The sequence below is a fragment of the Hyperoodon ampullatus genome (assembly GCF_949752795.1).
Source record: "Hyperoodon ampullatus genome assembly, chromosome: 7".
NCBI lineage: Eukaryota > Metazoa > Chordata > Mammalia > Artiodactyla > Ziphiidae > Hyperoodon > Hyperoodon ampullatus.
In genome coordinates, this window is record NC_136920.1 from 7,251,631 (window position 1) to 7,278,959 (window position 27,329).

Below are 27,329 nucleotides of genomic sequence, written 5' to 3' on the forward strand. Positions count from 1 at the left end.
CTGTGGGCTGCGTGCACATATTTTTATTTAGTTTTTAAATCACTTATAACCCTTTGAAACACAAAAAACTCTGAGGATAAAAGAATACATCCACCGGGGGTTCTCTTCAACGAGGGACCCGGGAGGACACCTCTGGGGGCTCTGGGTCCGCAGGGGTCACAGCAGCGCCGGCGCTCTGGGGCAGCTCCTTCCCGAGACCGTCACCGGGCACAGCGCCGAGGATGGGCAGGCGTCGGCCCGGGCGCCTTCGTAAACCACGCCCGGGCCTGACCGAGGGCCTGCACAGAAGCAGAACGCCCAGAGCTGTCAGGTCAGGTTGGGGCCACCGCAGCCACGAGGGGACAGACAGAAGACGGCCTCAGTGAAGTCACAGCCCCAACGAGGGGCAAGTCGTGCACGGGGGCACACAGGAGAAGTACCAGCTCCGAGACGTCACCTGTGCGCCCTCTCTCACCTGACGGGCTGAAGGCTGGCCAGCCCTGGACGGCGGGGACATCACTTTTATGGAGTTTGAGGCCCAGGCAGGGGTCCGAGGGAACAGAACCCTCCCGATGCCGGAAGCAGCAGCCTGTGACTCCGAGGGTGGGATCTCGGGGAATGGCCCGGGCCAGGAGTGAGGAAAGGGACGCAGCACTCCAGGGCCTTCCCTACAACAGCCCTGAGAAGCGGCCACTGGCCCTAGCTATGCCCCCGGCCTCTCCACCGCGACCCACCACGTGAGAGCAGCCCACCGCCCGGTGCTCCCGCAGCCACCTTGCCCATCACCGGGGAGACGGCGTGGGTCTGCCTGTAGCACTGTCTCCAGGAGCTGCCGCCGGGGACAGAAAGATGCCAGGGGCAGCCCCGCTCACCGGCAGCCACAGCTTCAGACACAGAGGCGGTGCAGGTGGTGGGGTTCCCGGCCTCACTTCCCCTTCTCCTTCCTCTTGCCCCTCCGCTGGCCGGTCAGCTGGTCCAGCTTCTTGTCCAGGCTCCTCTGCAGCTGGGCCCTCTTGGCAGGGTCCAGGGACCTGTCCTTGGTCCCACTGCCGGCATAGAGGACCCCTTCCCGGCTAATCCTCTGCCGCGCATGGGCGCGAGCCCTCTCCCCGCAGCCGTGGATCTGGGGACACAAGAGGCAGTGCTGTGCCGGGGGTGGGGGAAGAGGCCCCCAGTTCTGCCATCGCAGAGCCCGGGGGTCAGGAAGCCCCAGCACCAACCTCGGAGGGGCTCCCTACCCTTCCCGCACGTGGACCCTCACCTACGGGCTCTGGGGGGTGGGGGGCGGGCAGGGTCCACACCCTCGCAGGGCTGGCAGCTAGAGCCCAAACCCTTCCTGCAGCCCTGCCTAGACCCTCCTCCAAGCAGATGCCAGTGCAGGGGCGGCTCCCACACCTCCCTGGCAGGGTGATGTCAATCTGCTTGGTGGTGACACACGCACAGGACCACAGTTTGTATGTGGGTGACACACCCACGTGCACATGTCCAAAGTTTATATGTGGGTCACACACACACACACAGGCCCACAATTTGTATGTGGGTGACACACACACGCACAGGCCCACAGTTTGTATGTGGGTGACACATACACACACAGGTCCAAAGTTTATATGTGGGTCACACACACACACAGAGGCCCACAATTTGTATGTGGGTGACACGCACATGCCCACAGGCCCAGTTTGTATGTGAGTGACACACACACACACAGATCCAAAGTTTATATGTGGGTCACACACACACACAGGTCCACAATTTGTATGTGGGTGACACACACACGCACAGGCCCACAGTTTGAATGTGGGTGACACACACACACGCAGAGGCCCACAGTCTGTATGTGGGTGACACACACGCACAGGCCCACAGTCTGTATGTGGGTGACACACACACGCACAGGCCCACAGTCTGTATGTGGGTGACACACACACGCACAGTCCCACAGTCTGTATGTGGGTGACACACACACGCACAGGCCCACAGTCTGTATGGGGTGCATACACCCAGGATCTGAGTCCTGGAGACAAAGCCCCGCCGCCCTCCCCACTGCCCGAGCCCAAGGGCCCGCATACCTCGGGCAGGTGGTGGCTGAGGCAGTAACGGCGGCCGCAGTGCAGACAGAGCTGGCCCAGGGTTACGATGCTGGCTGTGCACTTGGCGAGGCTGCAAGTATTGTCAGCCTTGATGGCGGCCGAGACCAGGGCGTCAAAGTCCTCCCCGTCAGGCAGATCTACGGCCATGGGTCCTGAGGGGAGAAAGGCGTCACCCGAACAGGCAAGGGGAAAGAAGTCGGACCGGAACTCTCCCGATGGGCCCACGTCTGCCCCATCGAGCAGCTGCGCCCGGCTTCCTGCTTTCGGGGCCACAGTGAATAAGCGGATGCACCATCGAGCTGGGTCCCTCACTGAACCGACGACCAGTCACACCAGACAGCGAAGGCATGAGTTTCCAGAAAGGGCTGGCAGTGCAGGGAGCAGGCCTGCACAAAGTTCATCCTCTTACATCCAGAAAAGCATTTAAATATGAGACTGTTCCTTACCTCGTTAAGTATAAAAAAAACCCAAACTACCACGCCTCTAGGGTAATGGTCAGATGAACTCCTGCACACTCACCGGCCAGGGCTAACGAAACCTTAACATTCGTAACCAGGTGTGTGAAAATCTTTTAAAGTTGTAGGAAAACGCTCAATTATACGACAATTATAATATGGTCGTAATTCTGTAATTACACCATTATTCTGGCTGCTTGAAGAAGCGTTTCAAACCCTGAGCAGTGCCAGCACCCCTGAAATGGGGTGATGTCTCCCCAGGGCGCTTGGTCCTCAAGTGGCCATGCCCCACGCCCTCCTCTGGAAGGAAGGCCCATTCCTCCGGTCATGCCTTCCTGCACCCGTCCTCCATGGCAGTTACGTGTTCTCAGTGGGCTTTAAACAGGAGTGAAGCACCTCTTTCCCCCATCACAGTGTCAGCTCCCACAGGGCGGAGGTGGTGTCCGTCTTGCTCACTAGCGCAAAGCTTGGCACACACAGGTCGCTCACTAAACGTCGTGGAGTGAGTTCAGACGGACCCTCAGATGCAGGGAGGCTGCCCTTGAAAGCTGAGAATTATGCTCATGCAGCTTTGAAAGCTGAGAATTACGCTCATGCAGCTTTGCACACAGGCATCAAGCGATACGGGGAACGGGACCGCCTTCGCGGTCTTGCCAAGAGGGAAGCGGCTGTAACAGAGCTCACTTAGGCATCTACAGAAAATCCAGACCCTGGACCTTCAATCTCAGTACGGGACGGGGGTGCAGAGCAAACAGGCCCCGGGCGCCCCAGCGGAGGGCCAGCATAGCCCGGGACGCGACAGCGGAGTGCGCGGCCCTGCCTGGGACCCCGCGAGCCCGTGGAAGGAGTGCCGTTGCCGCAGCAGGGTGCTGCGGCTGCCCCTCCGTTCCCAGGGGCCCCGGGCCCACCCCGGCTGCTCCTCCAGGCCCTTCACCTGCAGTAGAAGCTCTGAGGGCTCCCTACCTGCCGGGCCCTAGGCGAGGCCCCGGGCACACAGAGGCCACTGTGACTAGCATGGCCCTCAGGGAACTCAGACCACACTGACTGAAACCGGGCACAAAATGCAGGATTAGCGCAGGGGCACCACCGGGAAGGGGTCCTGATTCTTTCGAGGGGGACAGGTGGGTCTGTGGTGGGGCAAACTCCCCAGTAAAGGGGACACCACGCCTGTGTTTTCACGAGTCGACCAGCTTACCTTCTGCTTCTTTCTTCTTTTTCTTTTCTGGTAACTTCCGCGGCCCGGAGCCCATGGCCTGCTGCTCCTGCTGGCTCCCCGCCCTCTGCAGCCTGTCCAGGTGCAGCGCCTTCAGGTCCGGCTGGTCCCGGTTGCTCCGCTCCCTGATGGCGGGCTCTGTCTGCGCAGGGCTGGGGGGCTCTGTACACAGAGGGGCTTTGCTGCCAGGCCCTGACGGGGGTGCTGGAGCCGCGGGGGCCGGTGGGAGCCTCTTGCTCACGGTGATGAACCGTTCCTTCCCCTCCCCAGCACTTTCGTGCCTTAGCCCGTACTCCTCCGCGATCTGATGGACCCACATCCTGTCTTGCGAATCCAGGGAGGCAGGGAACTCTAGCCGTGTCTTCTCACTCGCCACGAACTCCGTTATCACGGCCCTGAATTGCTCTGCGCCGTCTCTGTTCCGGGCCCCCTCCCGGCCACCTCCATTGAGGCTGGGCTGAGGCTGGGCCTCGGAGGACAAAGTCGCCGTGTCCGGCTTCTTCCGACCCAGCGCGGCCCCCGTGGGCTGCCTGCTCCCGGGAGCCCTCCTGGCCGTCACGGCAGAGCCGCGGGGCTTCACGCTGGCCTGGCCAGGGCCCTGGGCACCCTCACGGGAGTAGTTTTCAGGGACAATGTCGTCGAGATACTCAAAGGCTGTGCGCACTTCTCCGTGCTCTGTGAAGTAGTCCACCAGGGTCTTCAGGAAGGCATGGTTGTTGACGGTGCGGGAATCGCAGACGACAGCCACGTGCCGCCGGGCGCGGGTGACGGCCACATTGATGCGCCGGTTCTCGGCGAGGAAGCCAACCTCACCTGCACACGAACCAGGGGGGTGCAGGGAGCAGAGACTAAGGGTTAGGAAGGCAGGCCTCCCCCATCAGCGACCATCCCCCGAGAAGGACCACGCGGCTCCGTCCACCCCCGCAGCCAGGGGCCCCGTCGCTCAGCACCCACCCCTCAGCCCCCAGCCGCCGTCTAGGACGGTCCTGCGGTCCCACCTGGGGCTTTGGCAGCTACCAGACTGCCGCTCATTCCCAAGTCGGTACCAAGTCGTCTCCCTAAGCCCAGACCCAGGACACAGCCCAGGGCTGCAGCTGCGGCCGACACATGAGGGAAAGCGCCAGGAACATTCCAGTGTGTTCTTCCCCCACCTCAGCTTATCCCCCCCTCTTATCTGCTGCCAACCTCGTACTGGAAACGACTCACAGAGCCCGTTAACTAACAACTGTTTCTGGGTACAATTTTCTTACCAGATGGAACATCCACACGCCCTGGCCGCAGAAGCCGTGCCCTGAGGCTAAACTGGCCTGGAGGCCAGGAGACAAGCTCTGGGCTCTTGGGGCCCCCCTCTGCAGCAGCGTCCCGGCCTCCCCAGCCACCCCGCTCAGCTTGTGGGACCCTAGTTCCCCGATCAGGGATCGACCCTGGGCCCTGGGCAGTGAAAGCGCCGAGTCCTAACTGGACCACCGGGGAATTCCCAGATCTGCACCTTTCCTGTTGGATCTGACAAAGGACAGGATCACAGCCTCCTTCTCTCGGCCCTGGAAGCCGTCGACAGACTTAATCTCGAGCTCCGGGTGCCTGTGCGTGAGGTTCTGTCTGAGCAGGTCCACCTGCAACACCAAGCGAGGCCACATATCACAGCCCAGGTCGGGGCGGCCTGGACACGCTGCCATTCAGCCCAGCGGAGGCCTGGCCCTGCAGAGCTGCCAGGCCCCAGGGAGGCCCCGCAGGAGCCTCGGGGAGAAGGCTTCCGAGAACCGCTCTTCCCGCGGGCGTGCACACGACAGACAAGATAGCACACAAACGTGGCAGCTGTGACCCACACCCCAGCGCTGACATGTGTGTCACCATCTCGCTTGGCTCAGACATCCCCAAGAGTGACGCCTCCAAACCGAGATGGCAACTGATCAGCGGGCCTCAGAATGCTTTGAAGCAGGTACGTCTTTCCTACCAAAGCAGGCAGGCTTTGCTTCACGAGCACAGAGGCACTGAGAGGGGAAATGGCGGAAAAGCCCACGAGAAGGCAGCAGACGTCTGCTGTGTCTGCTGGTCCCCACCCACCGCCTTCTCCAGGCGACAGCCGCGCCCCCGACCTTCCTCCAGGCAGCCAGCGGAGCCGCACCAGCCCCGTGGTGTCCCACGAGCCAGAAGGCCGACCCCGGGAGGGGCGGGGACCCCTCATCCCAGCGGCTCAGGGACAGGACAACCTGAGCCGGACCGATAAGACTCAAAGCTGAGACTCCCGTGGGAAATGCCATACAGAGACAGGCGGCGCCCCCGGGACCACCTTGGAAGGACGACGTCAGGCTGAGGCTGCCTGGCCCCCGAGGGCAGGCCTGAAAACGCAGCCAACACAGCAAACCAGGCGAGAGCTCAGGATGGGGCAGGGGATGGCATGGCAGGGGGGAAACACGGACAGGTGGACGGAGGCCGTTGCTGAGGTTATTTGAGCCGGGGATCCAGTCAGGATGTGGTCAGTTCCACCCTGGAGCCCTCGTCCCAAGAGCCCATAAATCGCCCTCTCCCTCTGGCCCCTCTGGGGTGGCGAGTCGCCACGACACACACAGAGACAGTGGAGCCCCACACCTGCAGGTTGTACGGCGTGATGATGGCAATGTCGCCGGCCTGGACACCGGCGCCCACCAGTGCCTGGACATGCAGACTGACGAGGCGCACTTCACCTGGAGGGAAATGGACGACTCTTCAGCACAAGGCGGGGCGCACCTTGGACACCTGTCACCGACGCCTGTTTTTTAAGCACTTTTCCATCTGTGACGACAGGCTGCTCTCACACTGGGCCTGACTCCTGCGAGCCAACAACCTGGGGCAGAGGGGCCGCCAGGTCCGGCAAACAAAGCACAGGACCCACAGCTGACGGGAGTCTCCTCTTTTAGTGGAAGAACGGCCTTGCGTCTCATTGACTGGCAGCCCTGTGAGTGAGCCAGGGTCGCGTCCCAAGGCCAAGCCAGGCAGCGCCGGGCCACTCGGCTCTGAACAAGGACACAGGACGCGGCCTGGGCCCACCCGCTCCCTTGACTCGGGGCCGCCCGCCCGTCGAGAACTCGACCTCCCAGGGCGTCTGGCTCAGGACCACCCCCCAAGGAGCGCCGTGCCCTCGCCTCCTCCCCTCCCTTCACCCCGCTCCTCTCTGACGCGGGCAGCTGAGAGGGGCTTCTGTGTTTAGAGAGCAGCTCAGGGCCTTTTTAAACAAGCAGCAGGCCCTTTGCAGGCAGGCTCACCGGGGTTCCCTTTAGACTGCTCATCCTCGTCCTCCAGCTCAAACAGCCCGCAGCCGGCCGTGTCCAGCAGCAGCAGGGGGACGCCCGTCTCCTCCGTGGCAGCCACTCCCGGGAGATCCCTGCACACAGGCGAGAATGAACACACGAGGCCCCGGCGACAGAGCGGCGCTGGGGTCCCAGAAACAGAAGCGCCGCTGCCCCCCTCCCCCGACAGGACAGCGGACGGTGCAGAGGGCGAGGGACCTCAGACTGCAGGAGCCCGACCCCGCTCTCCAGGGCAAAATGCAGAAATCCAGTCTCAGAGGCGACTTTCACTCTCAGATCTTTACGGAACGTGGTCCCGGTGACACAGGGGACGGGGGTGTAGCCGAGTCACTCACCGCAGGAGGTGCCCGGCCACGGAAGGGTGGGTCGTGAGCTGTCCATGGTACAGGGCCTCCGAGGCCCAGCGCGCGATGGCCTCGTGCATGCGGTACTGCACGCTCAGCATCCGTACCGACCTGGCGCCATACCCTTCCGCCAGGCGCTCCATCAGGCTCAGCGACAGCCCCGCCAGGGCGGCCCTACCCCAAGGAGAGGACAAGGAAGGAGGGCCTGAGTCCTGAGTCCAGCCTAAACCAGGGGCCGGGGAGGAAAGCAGTCCTCAAACCTCAGCACGCAACCCACGCCCCACTTCTGACCTAGAACTAAGGGTGCGGCCCCTCAGAGGTGCCCACATCCTAATCCTGGGACCTGCAAGCATGTGACCTCAGTGACAAAGGGGACGAGCAGAGATGGGATGATCCCGGGTCATCCGGGAGGGCCCACGTCATCACAAGGGCCTCCTAAGAGGGAGGCAGAAGGGTCAGCCTCAGAGAAGGCGATGTGACAGGAGAGCCCTGAAGATGCTGCAGAGCCGGCTTTGAAGACGGAGGAGGGGTCCCAGGTAAGGAAGGCAGGTGGCTCCAGAAGCTGGGGGAGGCAAAGGCCCGGATTCTCCCCGCCGGAGCCTCCAGAAGGAACCAGCCCCGCCCACACCTTGATCTCAAGCCACAGAGACTGATTTTGGACCTCCAGAACTGTAAGATAATAAACCTCTGTTGGTTGAGTTCGTGGTAATCTGTTACAGCAGCTAAAGGGAGCTAACACAGACAAGTTTTTTAAAATTCCAACACACTCCGGCCATAAGGAGTCCACTACTTATAACAGGAGCAGCTGACGGTTGCTGGGTGCTTCCCACGCACCAGGCACTGCTCTGGACACTTTACACCGATTAACTTGCCTCATCCTCACACAACCTGAGCCGGCTGCTGGTACGCTTCCCATGTTCCACACGAGGAGAGTGAGACCAGCCCGAGGCCGCCCAGCCAGTAAGCCGCAGAGCCAGGACCAAGCCAGGCCGCCGGGCTCCAGAGCCTCCTCTAACCACTGAGGGAAAGTGCCCAGTGTTACTCCAGGCATCCGTCCTCCTCCGTAACTGACCAGACCTCTGCAGTTAATGCTGTTTAATAAAGGTACCAACCAAAAGCAGCGCCAAGGACAGGAGGGGTGAGGTGACTACCAGCCCCAACCACAAACCCAGAAACACCCAGCATGACCCCACAGACAGATTTCCCCCAAAATCACCCTTTCTCCACTGACACCATAAGGTGCCCCCTCCCCGAGGGCACACCGTCCACCCAGAGACCCACTTCCCAGGACCCCCCGGGCCTCCTCCGGAACCAGCCGCTGAATCGATGCCCCCGAGGCCCCCGAGGCCCCGCTTCTGGAGAGCGTCCGAGCCCATCCCCACGTGCACGCCCGCTCCCACCAGGGCGATCTTCCAAACCACGTTCTCCCGTCTCCCACTCGATTCACCCCACGCTCTGCGCCCTCACTCTGAAGCCCCCGGCCAGACGCCCCTTCCTGGGGGACCCTGACCTGCACACCCCTCAGCTCCGAGGTCGCCACTCCCCTCCTGCGAGCTCCACTGACGGCCTCCCTCACACGGACTGGAGGAGACCCTCGTCTCCAACAGCAGCAGCAGGGAGAGGTCTGCTCGTCTCCTGATCTCGCGGGGGCCTCAACCTCTGGGAGCCGCCCCTGGACCCGGGTGTGGGAGCTGGCCCGGAAGAGACCAGTTTGCTCAGGGACGCCAAGTGCCAGGCCTTGTCCCCAGGCCTCACAGGCCTCACACTGCCGCTGGGAAGTAAACGATGGACTGACACACACCACCGCCAGGGGTGCTGAGTGCTGAGAAAGGCAGGCAAGCGAGCCGTCGACACGGATGACAGAGAAGTGAATGAAGGGCGGTCGGGACCTGACAACCGGGTAGGAGGGACGGAGGGGCCAGCGTGGCCGGAGCCCTGGTGGGGTCTGAGGCCCGGTGGCGGCAGCAGGCCGCACCCAGGAAGCAGTCACAACACCAGGGACTGACGGCTGCATCTCTACAGCGGCAGGAGCGCAGTCGCCTGAGCCACCCCTCCCCTGAGCCACCCCTTGTGTCCTCAGTGGAAGGACGTGCCTGCAGATGAGGGCCAATCAGCCAGAGTCAGTCACACAGCCACTGAGGGGATCAGCTCTCCCCCGGGACCCCCGCGCAAATGCGCACCTCCACCTGCCGCCCCGTTAGAGGACGTCAACTCGACAGGCAGGGACTGAGCACGCGCCCAGTTCTGGGGCCACAAGGATGGACACCACTCGACCCCCGACCTCAGGGAGCACACGTCTGACCGAGCTGCCGTCTAAACGAGCAAGTACAGGAGCACACGGAGGACGGCAGCCCCGGCGGGATGAGAAACACCACTGTTCTCGGAGCTGCTGCCTGGGCGGCCTCACAGTGTGACCATCCTGCTCACGCCAGAGCTGCACGTCCAGAGAAGGACCCGAGCTCAGGACTCCCACTCCCGCTCTGCTTCGCCCGGGGCACCTTTTACAACTACCCCTGAGAGTGAAGCCCGGGAAAAGCCAGTGGCCTCGGCCCCAACCAGCTTATAAATGACAGGTCTACTAGCCGCTCTCTAGTGACCTGGGCTGGACGGCTGCCCCTCCCCCGCTGGCGTCCCCTCTTCTGGGATCTGTGAGTCATACATCTTGAGACCCTACTTCCTCTGTGCAGTGTAACTGAAACCGCGCCTCCGCTCAGGGGGACCCCAGGCTTTTCCCTACGCCAAAGTGGGGGCTCAGATGCCCAGGGAGCCACCTGCCCACCGCACATCCTTAAGTCAGCACATCGGCCAGGCTTCCCAGCACCTCCAGGACCTCCGGGTTAGCCCGGGGCTTCTGGGCTGGGCTTCGAGGGATAGACAAAGGGGTGGCAGCTGAGGGGTGGAGGGGCCTTACTTGTGAGAGATGATGGTGGGGGGCAGCTGTTTGTGGTCTCCGGCCAGGACGCATTTCCTGGCCTTCAGCAGGGGGATCCAGCAGCTGGCCTCCAGGGCCTGGGCACACTCATCAATGACCACCATGTCGAAGTGGCCATCTGGCAGCAGCTTCAGGGGGCCGTCCGAAGACGCACCTGGTCAAATCAGAACCGTAAGCCTTTACAGGATGCACCGGCTGTGTCATCCTAGCTGCAGTCACCCCAAAAGAGTCACCAACAAGCCACTGTTTCATCATCTAGTCTTGTATTAAGGCTCGTGTAATATGCTTGCACCTTGGAATAAAACCTGGGAAGAACGTTCCGGAGCTCACGGTTCCAGCCCACTCCACGTGTAAGTGTGAAGCAGTGCGCCCCTGGCCATGGCCACTCCAACGTTTCATTCACCAAAATCAATCACCGCTTTGGGGCTGGGACCCCAAATCCTTGGAAGGCTGTCTTAATTCTAAATGTAATTTCTGTATCATTTTCTGAATTTAGAATTTAGTTAATTCTCTTCTTAGGTGTTCTCTTGAACACACAGAACAATGAACTGCTAGGCGTTCACCCAGGGAAAAACCCCTACGTACCAGCAACACAGACCCACCGCACCAGTGCCTCCTCTGTGGAACGCAGAGCCATACAGTGGAACGAGGTCCAGCGTGGGCAAGACCCGGGGCCCACGCCCACGCTCACAAACAGCGGTGAGGCCCTGGGCACGCCACCCGACCCCAGCACCTCATCTACAAACATGGACAACACCTGCATCTCACAGACTGTTACACATACCACATACTAGTAGAGCACGGATGTGTCAAATAACACATATTGGTTATCCAAATACATATATAAAAATGTAGCACAGGGCTTCCCTGGTGGCGCAGTGGATGAGAGTCCGCCTGCCGATGCAGGGGACGCAGGTTCGTGCCCTGGTCCAGGAGGATCCCATATGCCGCGGAGCGGCTGGGCCCGTGAGCCTGCGCTTCCGGAGCCTGTGCTCCGCAACGGGAGAGGCCACTACAGTGAGAGACCCGTGTACCGCAAAAAAAAAAAAAAAAAGTAGCACACATATTAAATAATATATATCAAGTGCCTGCCACAAGATGATAGGCTTTAACAAACGCTACAAATGTGAGTTCTTGCCCTTTTCCCCTAGATTAATTACACTAAGATGTATATTATCTTATGATTAAGACTTACATCTTGATAAATTTCCTGAGCCTGACTTTTCAGAGACGGTTAAGGAGTCTGTCTGCAGAGAAGGGAGAATTTGGATAGGGCTTTGGATAGCTAAGAGCTGTGCCTGGATTATGGCTGTGATTTCACGTTGCAAAGGGAAGCGCTTCTAGGAATCTCATTCCAGTTCCCCAGTCTAACCAGGAGGGACCTAAAAGGCCACATGCTGACCTTGCACAGAGGGGCAGCTGTGATTTCCAGCAGGTGCTGCATTCAAGTCAATCAGAGAAGAATGTGAGCAGAATCGGCTGAATAAGGGCCTCTGAAAGTTCCCTCCACCACTAAAGCAACAAGAACACTGGCAAAAGTGTCAGAACTATTTCAGAACTCCAGAAATCAGTCAAAAACTTACAGCAATCCAGGAGTGTCTTCTCCGAAAACTGACTAACTCTGGACAAGAAGAGCAGGCTCCATGGCATTCCTGTGCACAGGCACCGCTCCCAGCTCTGTGCTGGCCCTGAAACCAACGGCCTGCGGTCGCAGTGAAAAGCAGCAGCCTGGGCTTCCCTGGTAGCGCAGTGGTTGAGAATCTGCCTGCTAATGCAGGAGACACGGGTTCGAGCCCTGGTCTGGGAGGATCCCACATGCCGCAGAGCAACTAGGCCCGTGAGCCACAGCTACTGAGCCTGCGCGTCTGGAGCCTGTGCTCCGCAACAAGAGAGGCCGCGATAGTGAGAGGCCCGCGCACCGCGATGAAGAGTGGCCCCCGCTCGCCACAACTAGAGAAAACCCTTGTACAGAAACGAAGACCCAACACAGGAAAAATAACTTAATTAATAAACTCCTACCCCCAACATCTTCCCAAAAAAAAAAAAAAAAAAAAAGCAGCCTGCCCCACCGGGGACAGAACTCCTCCGAAGCCCCGCCCCCAGAGAACTGTCACTGTCGGACTTGCCGCTGGTTCCCTGAAAGGTCCCACTCGCAAGACTGTCTTCATTTGACCTGACTTGGAGCTCGCCCTGTGCAAACAGCCCTTCCCCAGGGGGTGTCAGTGGGAAACAACCAGAGGCCACTGTCGCACACGAGTGCTCTCGGAGGCCATGGACAGCAGCTGGCGCGAAGCAGGATGACCAGGAGCTCTGAAGGAAAACCTGGGGCGTGAGGCGTCCACGGGCTTTGAAAGCTCCGACACGTGGCCGAGAATCTAGAAGCCACACGCGTGTAAGGGCCGTGTGCACACTCGGGAAAGGGCAGAGGAGGCCCTACGCGTTCACTGCTGGCTCACCTTGGGGCTCTGCGCCCACAGGAGGTGAAGGTGAGGGACGTCTGAGAATGACGTCCCACCACATAGAGACGATAGATAAAGACAGAAATTATTACCAAAACAAAGAAGTCTGCAGTTGAAAAGTACAATAACTGTTATTGACTGGAAGGGCTGAACAGCGGATCTGAACAGACAGAAGAATCAGGAAACAGGCCAGCTGAACTATTCAGTCTGAGGAACAGAAAGAATAAAGAATGAGTTCCATGACCAGCACCCTGAAGACCATCAAGTACACCAACGTATGCGTAATAGGAGCCCTAGAAGGAAAGGAGAGCAAGAAAGGGGCCAAAAGAATAATGGAGAAAATAACGGCTGAAAACTTCCCAAATCTGATGGAAAACAACGCACACGTCCAGGAGACTCAACAAATTCCACGTGGTTAACCCGAAGGGAGCAAACAGAGACTTTTATCACAGTCAAGCTGCCGAAAGACAAAGAAGGAACAGCAGGAGAGAAGCAACCTGTCACATACAAGGGATCCTCAGTAAGACTTAACTCTGCGTTCTCAGCAGAAACCACAGAGGCCGAGAGGCAGGGGGTGACACATTCAAACAACTAAAAGGAAAAGGCTGTCAACCAAGAACTCTACCTCTAAAAACAGAGTCACTCAAAAACAGAGGAGAGAAAAGATATTCCCAGGTAAAGAAAAGCTGAGACCTGCCCTTCAAGAAATACTAAAGGGAGTCCTTCAGGGTGACATGAAGAACCCTAGCCAGTAAGTCAAATCCACACAAAGAAGCAAAGAGCACCAATAAAGGCAACTACATAGATAAGTACAGAAGACAGTATGAAAGTATTTTTGTAATTCTGTTTCTGTCCTATCTGATTTAAAAGGCAACTGGGTGAAACAATAATTACAAAGTCAATCAGAACCTGGACTCTGTTCCTTAGAGTAGCCCCCAGGAGAGGCTGTGTCAGACAGACCCTAAGGCAAGCCCCTCCTGCACCCTGGCCTCCCGGTATTCACACTTCATGTAATACCCTCCCCTTAAGTGTGGGCCAGACCCGGGCCTTGCTTCTAGCCAAAGGAATATAGCAAAGGTGATGGGGTGTCACGTCACAGTAACATTACAGAAGACTATAACCCATCTTGCTACAAGACTCTCTCACTTGCTGGCTTTTAAGAACCAAGTGGCCATATTAGAAAGGCCTAAAGCAGCTAAATGTGGTCTCCAGCTGAAGTGGCTATCTTTATACCAAAGTAAATTTCAAAAAAAAAACACACTAGGGGGGCTTCCCTGGTGGCGCAGTGGTTGAGAATCTGCCTGCCAATGCAGGGGACACGGGTTCGAGCCCTGGTCTGAGAGGATCCCACATGCCGCGGAGCAACTAGGCCCGTGAGCCACAACTACTGAGCCTGCGCGTCTGGAGCCTGTGCTCCACAACAAGAGAGGCCGCAATAGTGAGAGGCCCGCGCACCGCGATGAAGAGTGGGCCCCGCTTGCCACAACTAGAGAAAGCTCTCGCACAGAAATGAAGACCCAACACAGCAAAAATAAATAAATAAATAAAATTTTAAAAAATCTTAAAAAAAAAAACGTACTAGGGATAAAGGTCATTTCATAATGATAAATTGGTTAATTAATAAAGAAAACATGACATTTATGCCCCAAGTAAAAGAGCTACAAAGGACACAGGGAAAACACTGACAGAACTCCAAGGAGAAATAAACAAATGTGTAGTTACAGATGATTTCAACACCCCTCGCTTGGTGACAGGACACATAGACAGAAAATCAGTAAGATACAGACTTGAACGACAGTCATCAACCATTATAAAACACTTCAACAAAACCAGACAGCCCATTCTTTTCCAGTGTACGTGGAACATTCACAGAGACCGCATTCTGGACCATAAGATAAGTCTCAATGAAATGATCCAAGCCGTACATAGAATGTCCTCTATCCACATGGAATTAAATTAGAAATCAATGATAGGAAGCTATCTGGAAAACCTCCAAATATTTGGAAAGGAAATGACACACCTCTAAATCATCATGGGTCAAAAACAGAAATTAGGGGCCTCCCTGGTGGCGCAGTGGTTGAGAGTCCGCCTGCCGATGCAGGGGATACGGGTTCGTGCCCCAGTCCGGGAGGATCCCATATGCCGCGGAGCAGCTGGGCCCGTGAGCCATGGCCGCTGAGCCTGCACATCCGGAGCCTGTGCTCCGCAACGGGAGAGGCCACAACAGTGAGAGGCCCGTGTACCGCAAAAAAAAAAAAAAAAAAAAAAAAAAAAAACAGAAATTAAAAGGGAAATGACAATATTTCACAATGAATGAAAATGAAAACAAAATACATCTGAATTTATGGGATGCCGTGAAAAACATGGGGAAACATTTATAACACTAAATGCCTATAGTATAAAACACAACAGGTCTCAAATCAATACAAATCAATGACCTCCGCTTCCAGCTGAAGAAAACAGAAACTGAAGAGCAAACTAGACCCGAGTGAGCAGGAAGAGGGAAATAATAGGAACCAATGCCAAGATCAATGAAACAGGAAACAGAAAAATAACGGAGAAAACTGGTGACACCAAAAACCGGCGCTTTGAGGTGATCAATAAATTAATAACCCTCCTGCCACAAGATCAGGGAAAAAAGAGAGGATACAAATTACCAACATCAGGAACAAAAGAGGTGACACTGTTACTGATGCTACAGACATTTTTTAAATGATAAGGGGTTGTTACGAACAACTTTATGCCTAGGAATTGAACACCTTAGATTAAATGGGCAAATTCCTTGAAAGACACAAGCTCACTCAAGAAGAGACACCTTGAATATCCTATATCGATTAAGGAAGTTGAATTTGCAGTTAAAAACCTCCCTACAGGGAGTTCCCTTCCCTGGCAGTTCAGCGGTTAGGACTCAGCACTTCCACTGCCATGGCCCGGGCTCAGTCCCTGGTTGGGGAACTAAAATCCCACCAGCATGCAGTGTGGCCAAAAGAAAAAGAAGAAACCTCCCTACAGAGAAAACTGCAGGCCCAGAAGGACTGGAATTGATGTGTTATACCCACCTTTAAAGACAATTCTACCAAACTCTTCCAGAAAACCAAGGAAGAGGGTACACTCCCAGCCCTCTTCGAGGCCACAGGGTGGCCTCCACGGGGTGGAGGCCCGTCCCCTCACCTGTGTTTGTCGCGAGGACCACGTTGGCCGCCACCAGGCTCTCCAGCATGGCTGCTTCCTCCTTCTCCTTCAGTTCCTTCCTTAACAGCTTGATTTCATTTCGAAAATTTCTTTTCTCTCTTTTATCCTGGGTCTTTTTGCTTTTTGCCTGTAAAGAAAAGCAAAGAAGACATCATAATTCTGACTCGACTTTGCACTTATTTTAGCTCCTTTTAATTCACAAAATGCTTTTATTTATCATCAATTGGTCCACTTCCATAAGTTCCTTCAAAGGCGCTAAAAAGTCAAAAGTCTTTCTTGAAGGAGCAACAGATCCACACAGGTGACATCCTGACTGGCCTCAGAGCCACTGTCACCTCCACAGGGAGAGGGAGGAAGGGAGAGTGTAGGTCCTCCAAGAACCATAAGCTCAGCTGAGCCCAGGGGTGGGAGCCCAGCCCTGCCCTGCACAGTCATCAGACATACTCCTGGGAAAGAAAAACCTGCTCATGCCAGGATTTGGGTTTTAGTAGTTTATACAGAGAGAAGCTGAGTTTCTCTCACTATTCCACATTTGTCAAGAGAGTAAAATATTTTCTTCAGCCCTCAAAATGTCTACCTAGACCCTGACTTACTTCCATACGCAAAAGACACGTAACCCCTTCCTTATCTGTGATTTCTGCTTTGGAGAAGGGGTTTTAGCCGGAATGACAGGAGGGAGGTGTAACTTACAGAGAAGAAAACTCTGAAAACCATGGATTTTTTTTTTCTTAATTTATTTTTGGCTGCATTGGGTCTTCGTTGCTGCACTCGGGCTTTCTCTAGTTGCGGCGAGAGGGGACTACTCTTTGTTGCAGTGTGCGGGTTTCTCATTGCGGTGGCTTCTCTCGTTGTGGAGCACGGGCTCTAGGTGTGCAGGCTTCAGCAGTTGTGGCACACGGGCTTCAAGAGTTGTGGCTCGCGGGCTCTAGAGAGCGGGCTCAGTAGCTGTGGCCCACGGGCTTAGTTGCTCCGCGGCATGTGGGGTCTTCCCGGACCAGGGCTCGAACCCATGTCCCCCGCATTGGCAGGCGAATTCTTAACCACTGCACCACCAGGGAGGTCCCAAAAAGCATGGATTTAAAAAGGAACAAGAAAATGAAATTGGGCTTCCCTGGTGGCGCAGTGGTTAAGAATCCGCCTGCCAATGCTGGGGACACGGGTTCGAGCCCTGGTCCGGGAAGACCCCACATGCCGCGGAGCAACTAAGCCCGTGCGCCACAACTACTGAGCCCGCACTCTAGAGCCCGCGCGCCACAACTACTGAGCCCACGAACCACAACTACTGAAGCCCGCACACCTAGAGCCCGTGCTCCGCAACGAGAGAAGCCACCGCAATGAGAAGCCCACGCACCGCAACGAAGAGCAGCCCTCGCTCACCACAACTAGAGAAAGCCCACGCATAGCAACAAAAACCCAACACAGCCAAAAATAAATAAATAAATAAAATAATTTATTAAAAAAGGAAAATGAAATCATCCACATGTGTGACGGCACAAATCACATCACTGCAAATTCCTACAGCACCTTTAACCTTGAGTAACATGCGTGTGTCCTGGTCTCCACCCCTGGGGTTCCCACTATTCCACAGGTCCGTGGGGAAGGCTGAGTCTCTGCACCAGCCCCGGACACGAGAAGAGAAATGTGAGGCAGTGAGATGGGCTGGCGGTGAGCAAATACAGGGCAGGACACGCAATTAAGGGAACTGGGGGCGGATGTGTAAACTAGAGAACCAAAGAGCTCGAAAGTTCTGAACTGCATGAGAAAACTCCATCTCAGATTGATCTATCACCTACCTAATTCTCTTTCACAAGGATTACACCATGTTTTATATTAATGGACTAGAAATTTAGGGAGGATGCATATTTTCTGAATTTTTATTTTCAGGCTGCTTTTTTTCTGCTGGTCGATATTATCCAACCAACATGCCAGACACAGGGAACCCTTAAGAGGAATATTTTCTGCAAGACAATTGCTCGCCTCTTCATGAAACTATCTTGAAGACAGGTGAGTCCCTGTTCAGTGCTGAGCACAGATCTCTACCAAAAGTGGGCAGTCCCAACGTTCGAGATAAGTACATGAATCAGCAAAGGCCAGAGAAAAGCAAGAGGATACAGTGCACTCCCGGCAAAGACTGCAGATCATGAAACCACACGCAGAGCAGACACCGGCTGAGAGCTACTCACCAAGACCTGGTCGATGTCCTTCCTGATGTCAGCCACAATCTGGGTGCCGTCACCCCGCGCCAAGACCGCATCCAGGGAATGCTGCTGGACAGACTCCAGGAGCCGTGCGGGGTGCCCGAGGCGCAGGAGCCTCTGCTTCCACTGGGCCAGCTGCTCGACCAGGTTGTCCACGGCGATATTCGAGGGGGCGCAGCACAGAACCTGGGGAAGCACAGCGCAAACTCAGGCTTGGTAATTTCTTTTTTAACGAAATCACTTAAGTTTATATTAAGCAAATGCAAAGTCCGAAAGTTAAAGAGGGTGGAACGTGCGCAACCAGTAACGTACAGTGTAAACGTCCGGCTGTAAGGACGGATGCAGACAGTCTGCAGGACATGAGTTACTGGAAACCGACACAACATCTGGATACTAGACCTCGGGTCTTAAGAACCTGTTAGGCTCCAAAGGACCAGAAAGGATGCCCGGCAACTGGAAGGAAAGGCCTCAAAGTGCCCTGAGATAATCAGGGCTGGGACACCCGTCTCATCACCCATCAAGTCACTTTATCATCTGACAAAGCGGAATGAGGAAAAACCTTTTGGAACGGGCTCAATCTTGCTTCCAGAACTGCAGTCTGGCTCTTAGGAGGGGGTGGACCGGGAAGGGGAGGAGGAGAGGAGAGTCCCCACCCCATCCAGGTGGCCAAAGGCAGTTTGCACCAAAGCGTGAACACAGGTATCTCCTGTTTCACTGTTTCCTGAAACAGAGGCACCCAATTAAACCATCAAATCTGCTCCCTGCCAGTAAGTCATCTTTCACCAGTTTTTCTTGGTAAACGTCTTGCCAAGACAGTCATTTGCAGGAGACCACTGGACATGGCCTTGTAACCAACATGGATCTCCCTGCAGGAGCAGGAGCTCTGGGAAGAGTGTCGCCCGAGTCTGAGTCCTGGCTCTGCCACCCACTGTGGAGGGACGGGGCCCGAGACCACAGAGTCCCCACGCCCGGGGCTTCTGTGAGGATTAAAGGGGCGAACTCTGGAAAGACTGAGAAACGTGCCTCGTTCATAAGAAGCACCCAGGAAATGTCAACCTACAAATGTGGACCATATTGCTCTAATTCTTATCCTAATCCAACGTTTACGACCCAGAAAGGTTTTCTAAAAAGCTTTCCATGTGCTCAGAATCCACGATGACTTGTGTTGATACAGATGAGGATGAAAGATCCTTTCTCAACCATTAAAAATCTAAGTGAACAATAATACACGATATCACATTCCACATCTCGGAAACCGGTAACCTGCACTCTGCACAATTCACCAGACCACCTGATCAACCAAAACACTTCTGTCTCCAGCAACTGGCTGCAGGGTCTTCTCCTGAATGGCACAGACAGTCCCCGGTCACCTGCATGCCCGGCATGCCCAGCAGGGGCCTGAGCACAGAGCATGGGTGCTGAGCAGACGGCTCCTGGACTGTGGCCTGGTCGACAGTAACCCAGACCTCACCACCCCAGACCAACAGTCCCAAGCACGACCCCACACCCCAGGCTCTGTCAGAGACTGAAAAGGGCCCAGCCCAGTGCTCAGTCAGTAAACACTCAGGAACATTGCCAACCGAGTGCCCCAGAGCCCAGGCTAGGGCCCTGCTGGGCACCTGCAAGCACGGCAGACTGGAGTGAGGGGTGCCGGCGGGGACACGGTGCCCACTGCCCACCTTTGAGCCCTGTTTCACAGCTTGGAGAATGATTTCAACCACAGTGGTGGTCTTCCCGGTGCCAGGAGGCCCATGGATGATGGCGAGTTCCTTCTGGGACAGCGCGAACCAGACCGCTTCCTGCTGGGAGGCATCCAGAGTGGTGTTGTAGAAAGTCAGGGGGGCTGCGGAACAAGCGACAGTGAGGACCCAGCTCCCCGTCACCCGGCGCTCCCCACCCCTGACCCCGCGTGTGCCGACAGAAATACGGGCTGTAACGGGGAGAAAGCCGGCCCTCCCCAGGGGTCAGCCAGTCAACGCAAAATCAACCTGCTTTGTTTTCCTAGACCAGGAATCTGCAGACTGTGGCCCGCAGGCCAAGCCCAGCCAGCCGCCTGCTCGGTGAGTCAGGTGTCCCAGGACACTGTCCCCAGCAGCTCGCCGCCGCACTGGCCGCACAGCCTACAATGTTTACCATCTGTCCCTTTATTGAAAAAGTCTGCCAACTCATGCTCCAGAATAACAGCTTCTTGTAAAGTAAATGTTTCTGGGAACAGATTCATTTCTACCATAGTGTCCCTTTTTAAGCGCCCATAAAACGATGAAAACAAACAACAAAAAAGAATTATGAGTAGATCCAGGACCATGTTTCTGTTCTGAATCTTCCATGGCCGATTCTATTGACCTGCTTCGTAAGCTCCGTGCTCTGAGAGCAGGTACCGCTGCATCCAGCCTCGCACCCGCAGCCTCCGCCCCGCGGTGCCCGCAGCAGAGACGAGCGCGCTGACCCCCACAGGCATAGGGTGCTGACCCGGAGGTAAGACGGAAACAGACTCGGAGAGGGCAACGGAGCATCAGACCCAGAGCTCCTGCGTGCTCCCTTCTCCCCTGGATGCTGGCTACAACCAGGGCACATCGTGTTCCTTGAAACACAGCAAATACAATGCTAGTTCCCTTCCCAGTTCATAGTAGCCTCTCGGTAAATAGTTGGCAGAAATAAAATCTTATTGAAATGGGAGTGCTTTTGGAATCTGAGAAGGTACAAAGCAGCCCTGAGCTAAGAGCCAACATACCGCCAGGGTATGAGCACCGGATTGACAGGAAAAGGGTGTGGGGTGGCCCTTGTGTGAGAATGACTGAAGCTATACTGTAAAAACTGGCCAAGTCCAACATCTACAGGGTAGTTCAGTGACGGGCAGCTGCTTGATGAGATGATAAACTCCTCTCAAAATGAGCTTCTCCAAGACACTGAAGGAGATGAGAAATTGCACAGACCACCGTGAGAACAGTCGGCGGGGGGGGTGTACATGGACACATCCGTGTGTCTGTATGTAAGTCAGACTGTTCTATGTGGAGGTGGAAAAACAACTAGGAGAATACACACACGTATCAGTGAGGCTCCCTCAAAGTGGCAGGCTTTCAAGTGATTTCTTTCCCTTGTTTATATGCTTCCTTACTTCCAAATGTTCTATGACTAATACACGGCACTCTTACAATTATAGATAAACTGTCTTCAATTTAAAGGATACTGAGAAAATAATCAAATGCACTTAGAACTGAGACTTTTCAAACTATAAAAAAATGCTATTGAGCATGAAGCATGATCAGTCATCCTCTGTTCTCACAGGGCACTGGGCTAGAAGAAATACCCTCATATTTCAAAACAAAAATATTCAATATTTAGATACATTAGAAAGAACATCATTAAAAAAAATGGAATGAACTACTTCTTTGACACCGTGTACAGGAAAGAGACTTAGGTCGAGCAAGTCACACAAAGAAACTTATAAAAAGACACTAAGGTAGATTTCTTCACACTGTACATTCTCTAACTCTTGCTAAAACGGCCCAGGGTCTCACTGTTCGAGATCCTGTCCATGGTGATTTCAACCAGGAAAGGAAAACCACAAGCTCTTACATATCTCACTGGCAGGGCTGGGGTCTGATCCGCCGAAGAGGACCTCTGTGAGTGAGCACGCGGGGCCAGAATGATACTTCTTTAGGGCAATCAGAGTTCTGCCAAAGGAGAAAATGAAAATTAGGAGCTTAGTGAAAACCAGCAATTAACCCAGCGCCCGAGGCTCCACGCAACGCTGCTGCCCGCCGTCTCCCATGAGGGGCACGCGACCAACCCCAGACTGGATGTGCCTGCCCTCTTCTGCCCAGCAGGAGGGAGGTGTGTTTAAGGAAAACGTCACATGTGACTTCCAGTCACATACACTTACTTTTTCAGTCGCTTATAAGTGATGTCGTTGGCAAGTTTTAACAGCCTGTAGGAATGCTCTCGGTCCAAACTCAACTGGAAATCATGCGACTCGTCAAAGGCCACGGTGACCAATTTCTGGGTGATCCGGGTCAGGATCCCAGTGGCCAGCTGATTGTCTTCCTCATACAGACCCACTATGTCACCTACAGAAGCAAAGACCAGTTACATAAACGCTGAACAAAGTTAAACGTGAATGACTTCATATAACAAATTCCAGCATGTTTCAAACATTGTATCTGTTACTTTCATTAGAAATGAAGTCAGTAAAAAAAATACTTTTAACTAACATCATATGTGAAAATTTACTGGAGCTCAATGAACTGTTTAAAACAAACATGACAGTCAATAAAATATTTAAAGTCTTCCTCTGTGGCCAGCACTGTTCTGGGTGCTGGTCTATCTTAGGAATAAAACACGGTCCCTGAGCTCACATTAGGGAGGAGAGGAACAAATACGAAAACCTATCAGGGGTCAGAGCCAAGGGCTTTAGTTAAGATGAAGTGCAGGGACCTACCTGGTGGCGCAGTGGCTAAGAATCCACCTGCCAATACAGGGGACACGGGTTCAAGCCCTGGTCCAGAAAGATGCCACATGCCGCGGAGCAACTAAGCCCGGGTGCCACAACTACTGAGCCTGTGCTCTAGAGCCCACGAGCCACAACTACTGAGCCTGCGTTCCACAACTACTGAAGCCCGCACGCCTAGAGCCCGTGCCCCACAAGAGAAGCCACCGCAACGAGAAGCCCACGTACCGCAACAAAGAGTAGCTCCCACTCGCCGCAACTAGAGAAAGCCCATGCACGGAAACAAAGACCCAATGCAGCCAAAAACAAATAAAATAAATAAATGTATTAAAAAAGAAAAAAAAGATGAAGTGCAGCAGAGGGTGGAGAGGGACGAGGGTGCCATTGCAGGATGTGTGGGAAGGGCCTCTCTGAGGGGTGACCCGTAAGCAGGGTGGGCCCTGGAAAGAGTGGGGGCCACGAGCTCACCTTGAGGAGAACATTCCAGGTGGAAAGGGAACACTGATGAAGAAGGGACAGGGTGGTTTGTTGCCCACTCAGCTGGGCCTCCCCACTCCTGCGACAGCTATTTGGTGATTCACCCATCACCAGGCGAGTCTGAGAGGCTACCCTTGATGCTGGGACGGAGCACACAACCCACACCCGAGCCAATCAGGGCTTCATGTGCCCCCTGGCCAGTGACTGGCTCGGGGATGGACAAGGGACCAAATCAGAGCCCCTGAAATGTGGTGAGACTTCTGGGTGGACAGCTGGAAGGATGCCCTCACCCTTCCCAGCTGGACCAGAAACGGGAGAGGACATGAGGGCTGGAGCTGCTACCACTTGGCACCTGAGAAGGAAGTCAACCCAGGAGAGAATGGAGCCGAGACACGGAGCGGAACTAAGCCCAGGTGACCTCCTCTGAGCCGTGCAGCCACCTTCCAGCTATCACAACCCACGCGTCCCCCTCCTGTTCCAGCCCATCTGGCTCGGGGTTTCTGTCACTTGAACACAGACAGTTCTGACCAAACAAGAATCCACGCTGAGATGCAGCCAGGGCCACCCACATACTCACACCCCATTTATTCCGAGTCAGAGTACGTGCCACACGTCAACCAAGCATGAGGCGTATTCTTAGTCCTAGCTGTTTTCCTTCTAGGCAATGAGTTTCATCTGCACCTTGAATTGTTTCTGTCTCCCGCCCCAACTTTTAAAGACAAAGAGCAGGTGGCAGCAGTGCCCCTGGGCCCGAGGTCTGGTTCTGCGCACGGGGACCTCCGTGAGGCTGAGTGCAGGTGACCCCGTCCCGACTGTGACTTCCCCACCGGCCGCCCTGAGTAGGGCCCCACGTTGCAGAATTCACACCTCTCAGCTACAGAGCCTTAAAACTGCTCTTCAGGAGACGAAAAACTAACAACCCCACGTACGTTTGATCCGGAGCCGAAGCAACAAATCAGATTTTCAGCTCCATACTTTTTCACGTAAACAGCTGACTTCCTGTTTATCAGCTATTCATCAACCTCTCAGGTCATTCACTCCACAACACTTACTAACTGAACACATAGTATTCCTTTGGTTTTCAGAGTTTACAAACGCCATGCATGTACATTCAGTCCCACCCACTCATCCTGATGGTGAGGCCGAAAGCTCAACTATAATCCCCTTGGTTCTGTTCTTCAGAGGACACGTGACTGACTCTCGGCCACTCAACAGCAAAGTGTAAGATCTGACTCCAAACCAGCAGCTTCCCCTCCTCCTATCTGTCTCCAAACCCAGCCCGTATTCCAACAACTGTGGGGCAAGAGTCTAGAAAATCGAAATATGAAACCAACAAACTCTGTCACCACCAAAACAAGGCAGAGAGACTTTTCTAGTGGAAGTGCAGTGTTTGGCAGTGTTGCTCTCTCCCAGTTTCCGGGTCTGATCAAAAACAAGCGTCCCAGGGATTTCCCTGGCAGTCCAGTGGTTAGGACTCCACGCTTCCACTGCAGGGGGCACAGGTTTGATCCCTGGTCAGGGAACTAAGATCCCGCATGCCGTGCGGCGTGGCCAAAGGAAAAAATAAAAATAAAAACGTAATAAAACAAGCATCCCAGGTGTGAGCTTAAGAAGCTTCTTCTAACCACCCCTCCTTTCCAGCAGAGCCGCCACAAGTTTAGCCAAAGTATCCTTGGCACAAGCAAGGTCTGGGAATACACAACTACACACGTTGAACCAACTGGACCAGGGCTATTCAAGAGATATGTGAGAGTCATGTGTAATTTTACATTTTCTAGTAGCCATATTAAAAAATCAAAAGAAACAGGTAAATTTAATCATGTTTTACTTAACCCAATATGTGAAAAATATTATCATTTCAAGACATAATCAGTATTCAAAGAAATCACTCTTGATATTCTAAATTTCTTGTACTAAATCTTCAAAATCTCGTGTATTTTACACAAGCAGCAATCACTAGCCATGTTTCGATTGTTCAATAACCCCACGTGGCTGGTGGCTGCCAGTCTGGACAGTGCTGATCTAAACTACCAAAAAGCCTCGTAATTGCTGAATTTCTAAGTGAGAGTTTTCCATTACAATGCTTTATTCCCCAACTGGTCGTGTGTGACCTGGTCTTTACAACCTACATCTGAAGACAGCAATACTCAACGTCCACCTATGTCAAAAATGCACAGACCGGAAATAAAGCTGTTACTGGGAAGCACTGCAGACACGCATCTCCTGGGCTCAAAGGTGACCAGCAACCGTCCGTACAGCCCGGTCCGCTGGCTGGATAACTGCAGCTTCAGCAAGCAGACGCCTCGGCTCTGGAGTTCTTTCAGAGAGACATTTTCCTGCCAGGACCTGGGAGACACCCAATGCTGAGACTTCAGTATTTGTATTTTACCAGTTTTTACTTCCAACCGTGCAGGAAGAACAGATGGAGATCTCTGCACAGGCACTAATAAGGGTGAACCAGGGAAACTCCAAACCTGCCCCCACTATAGCCCCAGCGCGGTCTGTGCCTCCCTCCCAGTTTCCTAAGACAGAGCCTTCGCTCATCTTCACCTTCTGTCCTGGGTCCTGTGTGTCACTGAGTCCCACCAGGCCCCTCCCATTTGTACCCAGAACCCACCCCTGCCTCATCCTCACCGCCCCAGCTTTGGTTCAAGCCCACATCACTGGCCGTCTCTGGACTAAACTGAGCTTCCTAACTTCCTTATCTCTGGGTTCTCCCCAGCCAATCCCAGCAGCAACATCCAAGAGATCCCCCTAAGATGCAAATCTATTCACCTCCCTGACCTGCTTAACTGTGCCAAGGCCCATCCTCTGCACAAGAATATAATACAATCTTCTCCACAAGGCCCTTCCCAATCTGGCCCCCGTCTATCTTCCCATGGGTGCTTACTCTGTGCTTACTCTGAACCGTGCTGAGCACTTGACTTAAGAGATCATTGTGTTCCCACCTCACTGGTTTGCTGTGAGAATGATCTCATTTTACAGATGAGGTAACTAAGGCTGCAAAGTCACCCAGCCATAAAACATGGAGCTGGGATCCCACTGACGTCGACGGGACTGCAAACGCTCTTAACCATCACGATCGAAAACCTCTAAAACAAACCCTCTCCGCTTGGGTAGCACAACGGTTGAGTGCAAACTCTGGGATCAGCCTGCCTGAACTCAAATCCTGGCTCGACCTGTGTTACCTGGGGCGCGTGACTTAACCTGTGTCTCAGCCTCCTTAGACATAAAACGAGAATGACAGTAACCAACTTCGCAGAGTTGACGTGAGGTTTAAAGGGACTGATGTATGTGGGGTGCTTTTACAGCCCTCAGCGTCATCCCTCAAAGTTTCAGCCCTATGGAAACAAGCCTGGCTTTCTCAGGGCTACACCCTCGCCTGCAGGGATGCCCTTCCTCCCCACATCTCTTCCAGGAATATCCTCCCCCGCATCCACCTGAACCCCTATTTTTCTGCAAGCTGTGCTCAGGCACCACCTCCTCCACGAAGCCAGCCTCAACCTAAGGCTCCCCAGGGTCAGCTGTTCACCCTCTTGTTCCCACAGCACTTTGCCTGCACACACGGGGCAGCATCTATCACGCTGGAAGGGAACTGTTTCCGCTCCCACCTGCCCCTTCCGCTCAAACCCAGCCGCCAGGGGACCATCAGTGACTCTATCTCACTCGGGGCCTGGCACGGAACAGGCGCAAATACTGACAGAGGGGACGATGACGGAAGAGGGCTGAGAACACTTTGGGGATGGAGCTGGGGAGAGAGGCAGGACCTACGAGGCAAAGTTCAGAGGGGGACTTCAGGGGGAGAACAGACCCTTCCTAAGGGTCCCCCAAACGGAACGGGCTGTCCCGGGAGGTGAAGAGGCTTCCATCTCTGCGGGAGGCCGAGCCCCTTCACAGCCGCGGTCCGGACTCGAGGAGTCAGGAGGGCAAACCCCGACCCCCAGGCTGGTCAGGCCGAGCCCCCAGGAGGGAGGTCCGCCCGAGGTCTGAGCTGGGAGAGTAGGGGGGCCTGGGGGAACCGCCGGACCGACCCCGAGGCCCAGGCCGCCGGCCGTACCTGCGCTCCTCGACCTCCGCGTCCCTCTCGAGCTCCAGCAGGTCCAACTGCTTGGTCACGAAGCTCTCCACAGCCGCCGACGCCATGGCCGCAGTCGGGCCTGGGCCCGGAGCAGCCGAGGTCCCGAGCCGCCGAGTTCCGGCTGCCGCGAGGGGCGGTGCTCCCTGCCGGGCCCGGTGCGTCGACGCACCAGGTT

The 27,329-nt window shown here is 54.9% G+C and overlaps 1 protein-coding gene across 1 annotated transcript; it reads right to left on the reverse strand.

The window, feature by feature from the left end:
• Nucleotides 1-27,219, reverse strand: IGHMBP2 (immunoglobulin mu DNA binding protein 2; the record flags this gene model as incomplete). Its single annotated transcript, XM_079709173.1, has 16 exons — nt 1-278; nt 852-1,102; nt 2,052-2,224; nt 3,723-4,553; nt 5,230-5,353; nt 6,330-6,424; nt 6,983-7,101; nt 7,363-7,545; nt 10,283-10,457; nt 15,934-16,081; nt 18,138-18,338; nt 19,832-19,995; nt 21,729-21,826; nt 22,036-22,219; nt 25,256-25,422; nt 27,134-27,219. 15 exons carry the CDS (start codon nt 27,217-27,219, stop codon nt 905-907), a joined length of 2,946 nt encoding a protein of 981 aa, XP_079565299.1. The 3' UTR covers nt 1-278; nt 852-904.
• Between the last annotated feature and the right edge of the window lie 110 nt (nt 27,220-27,329).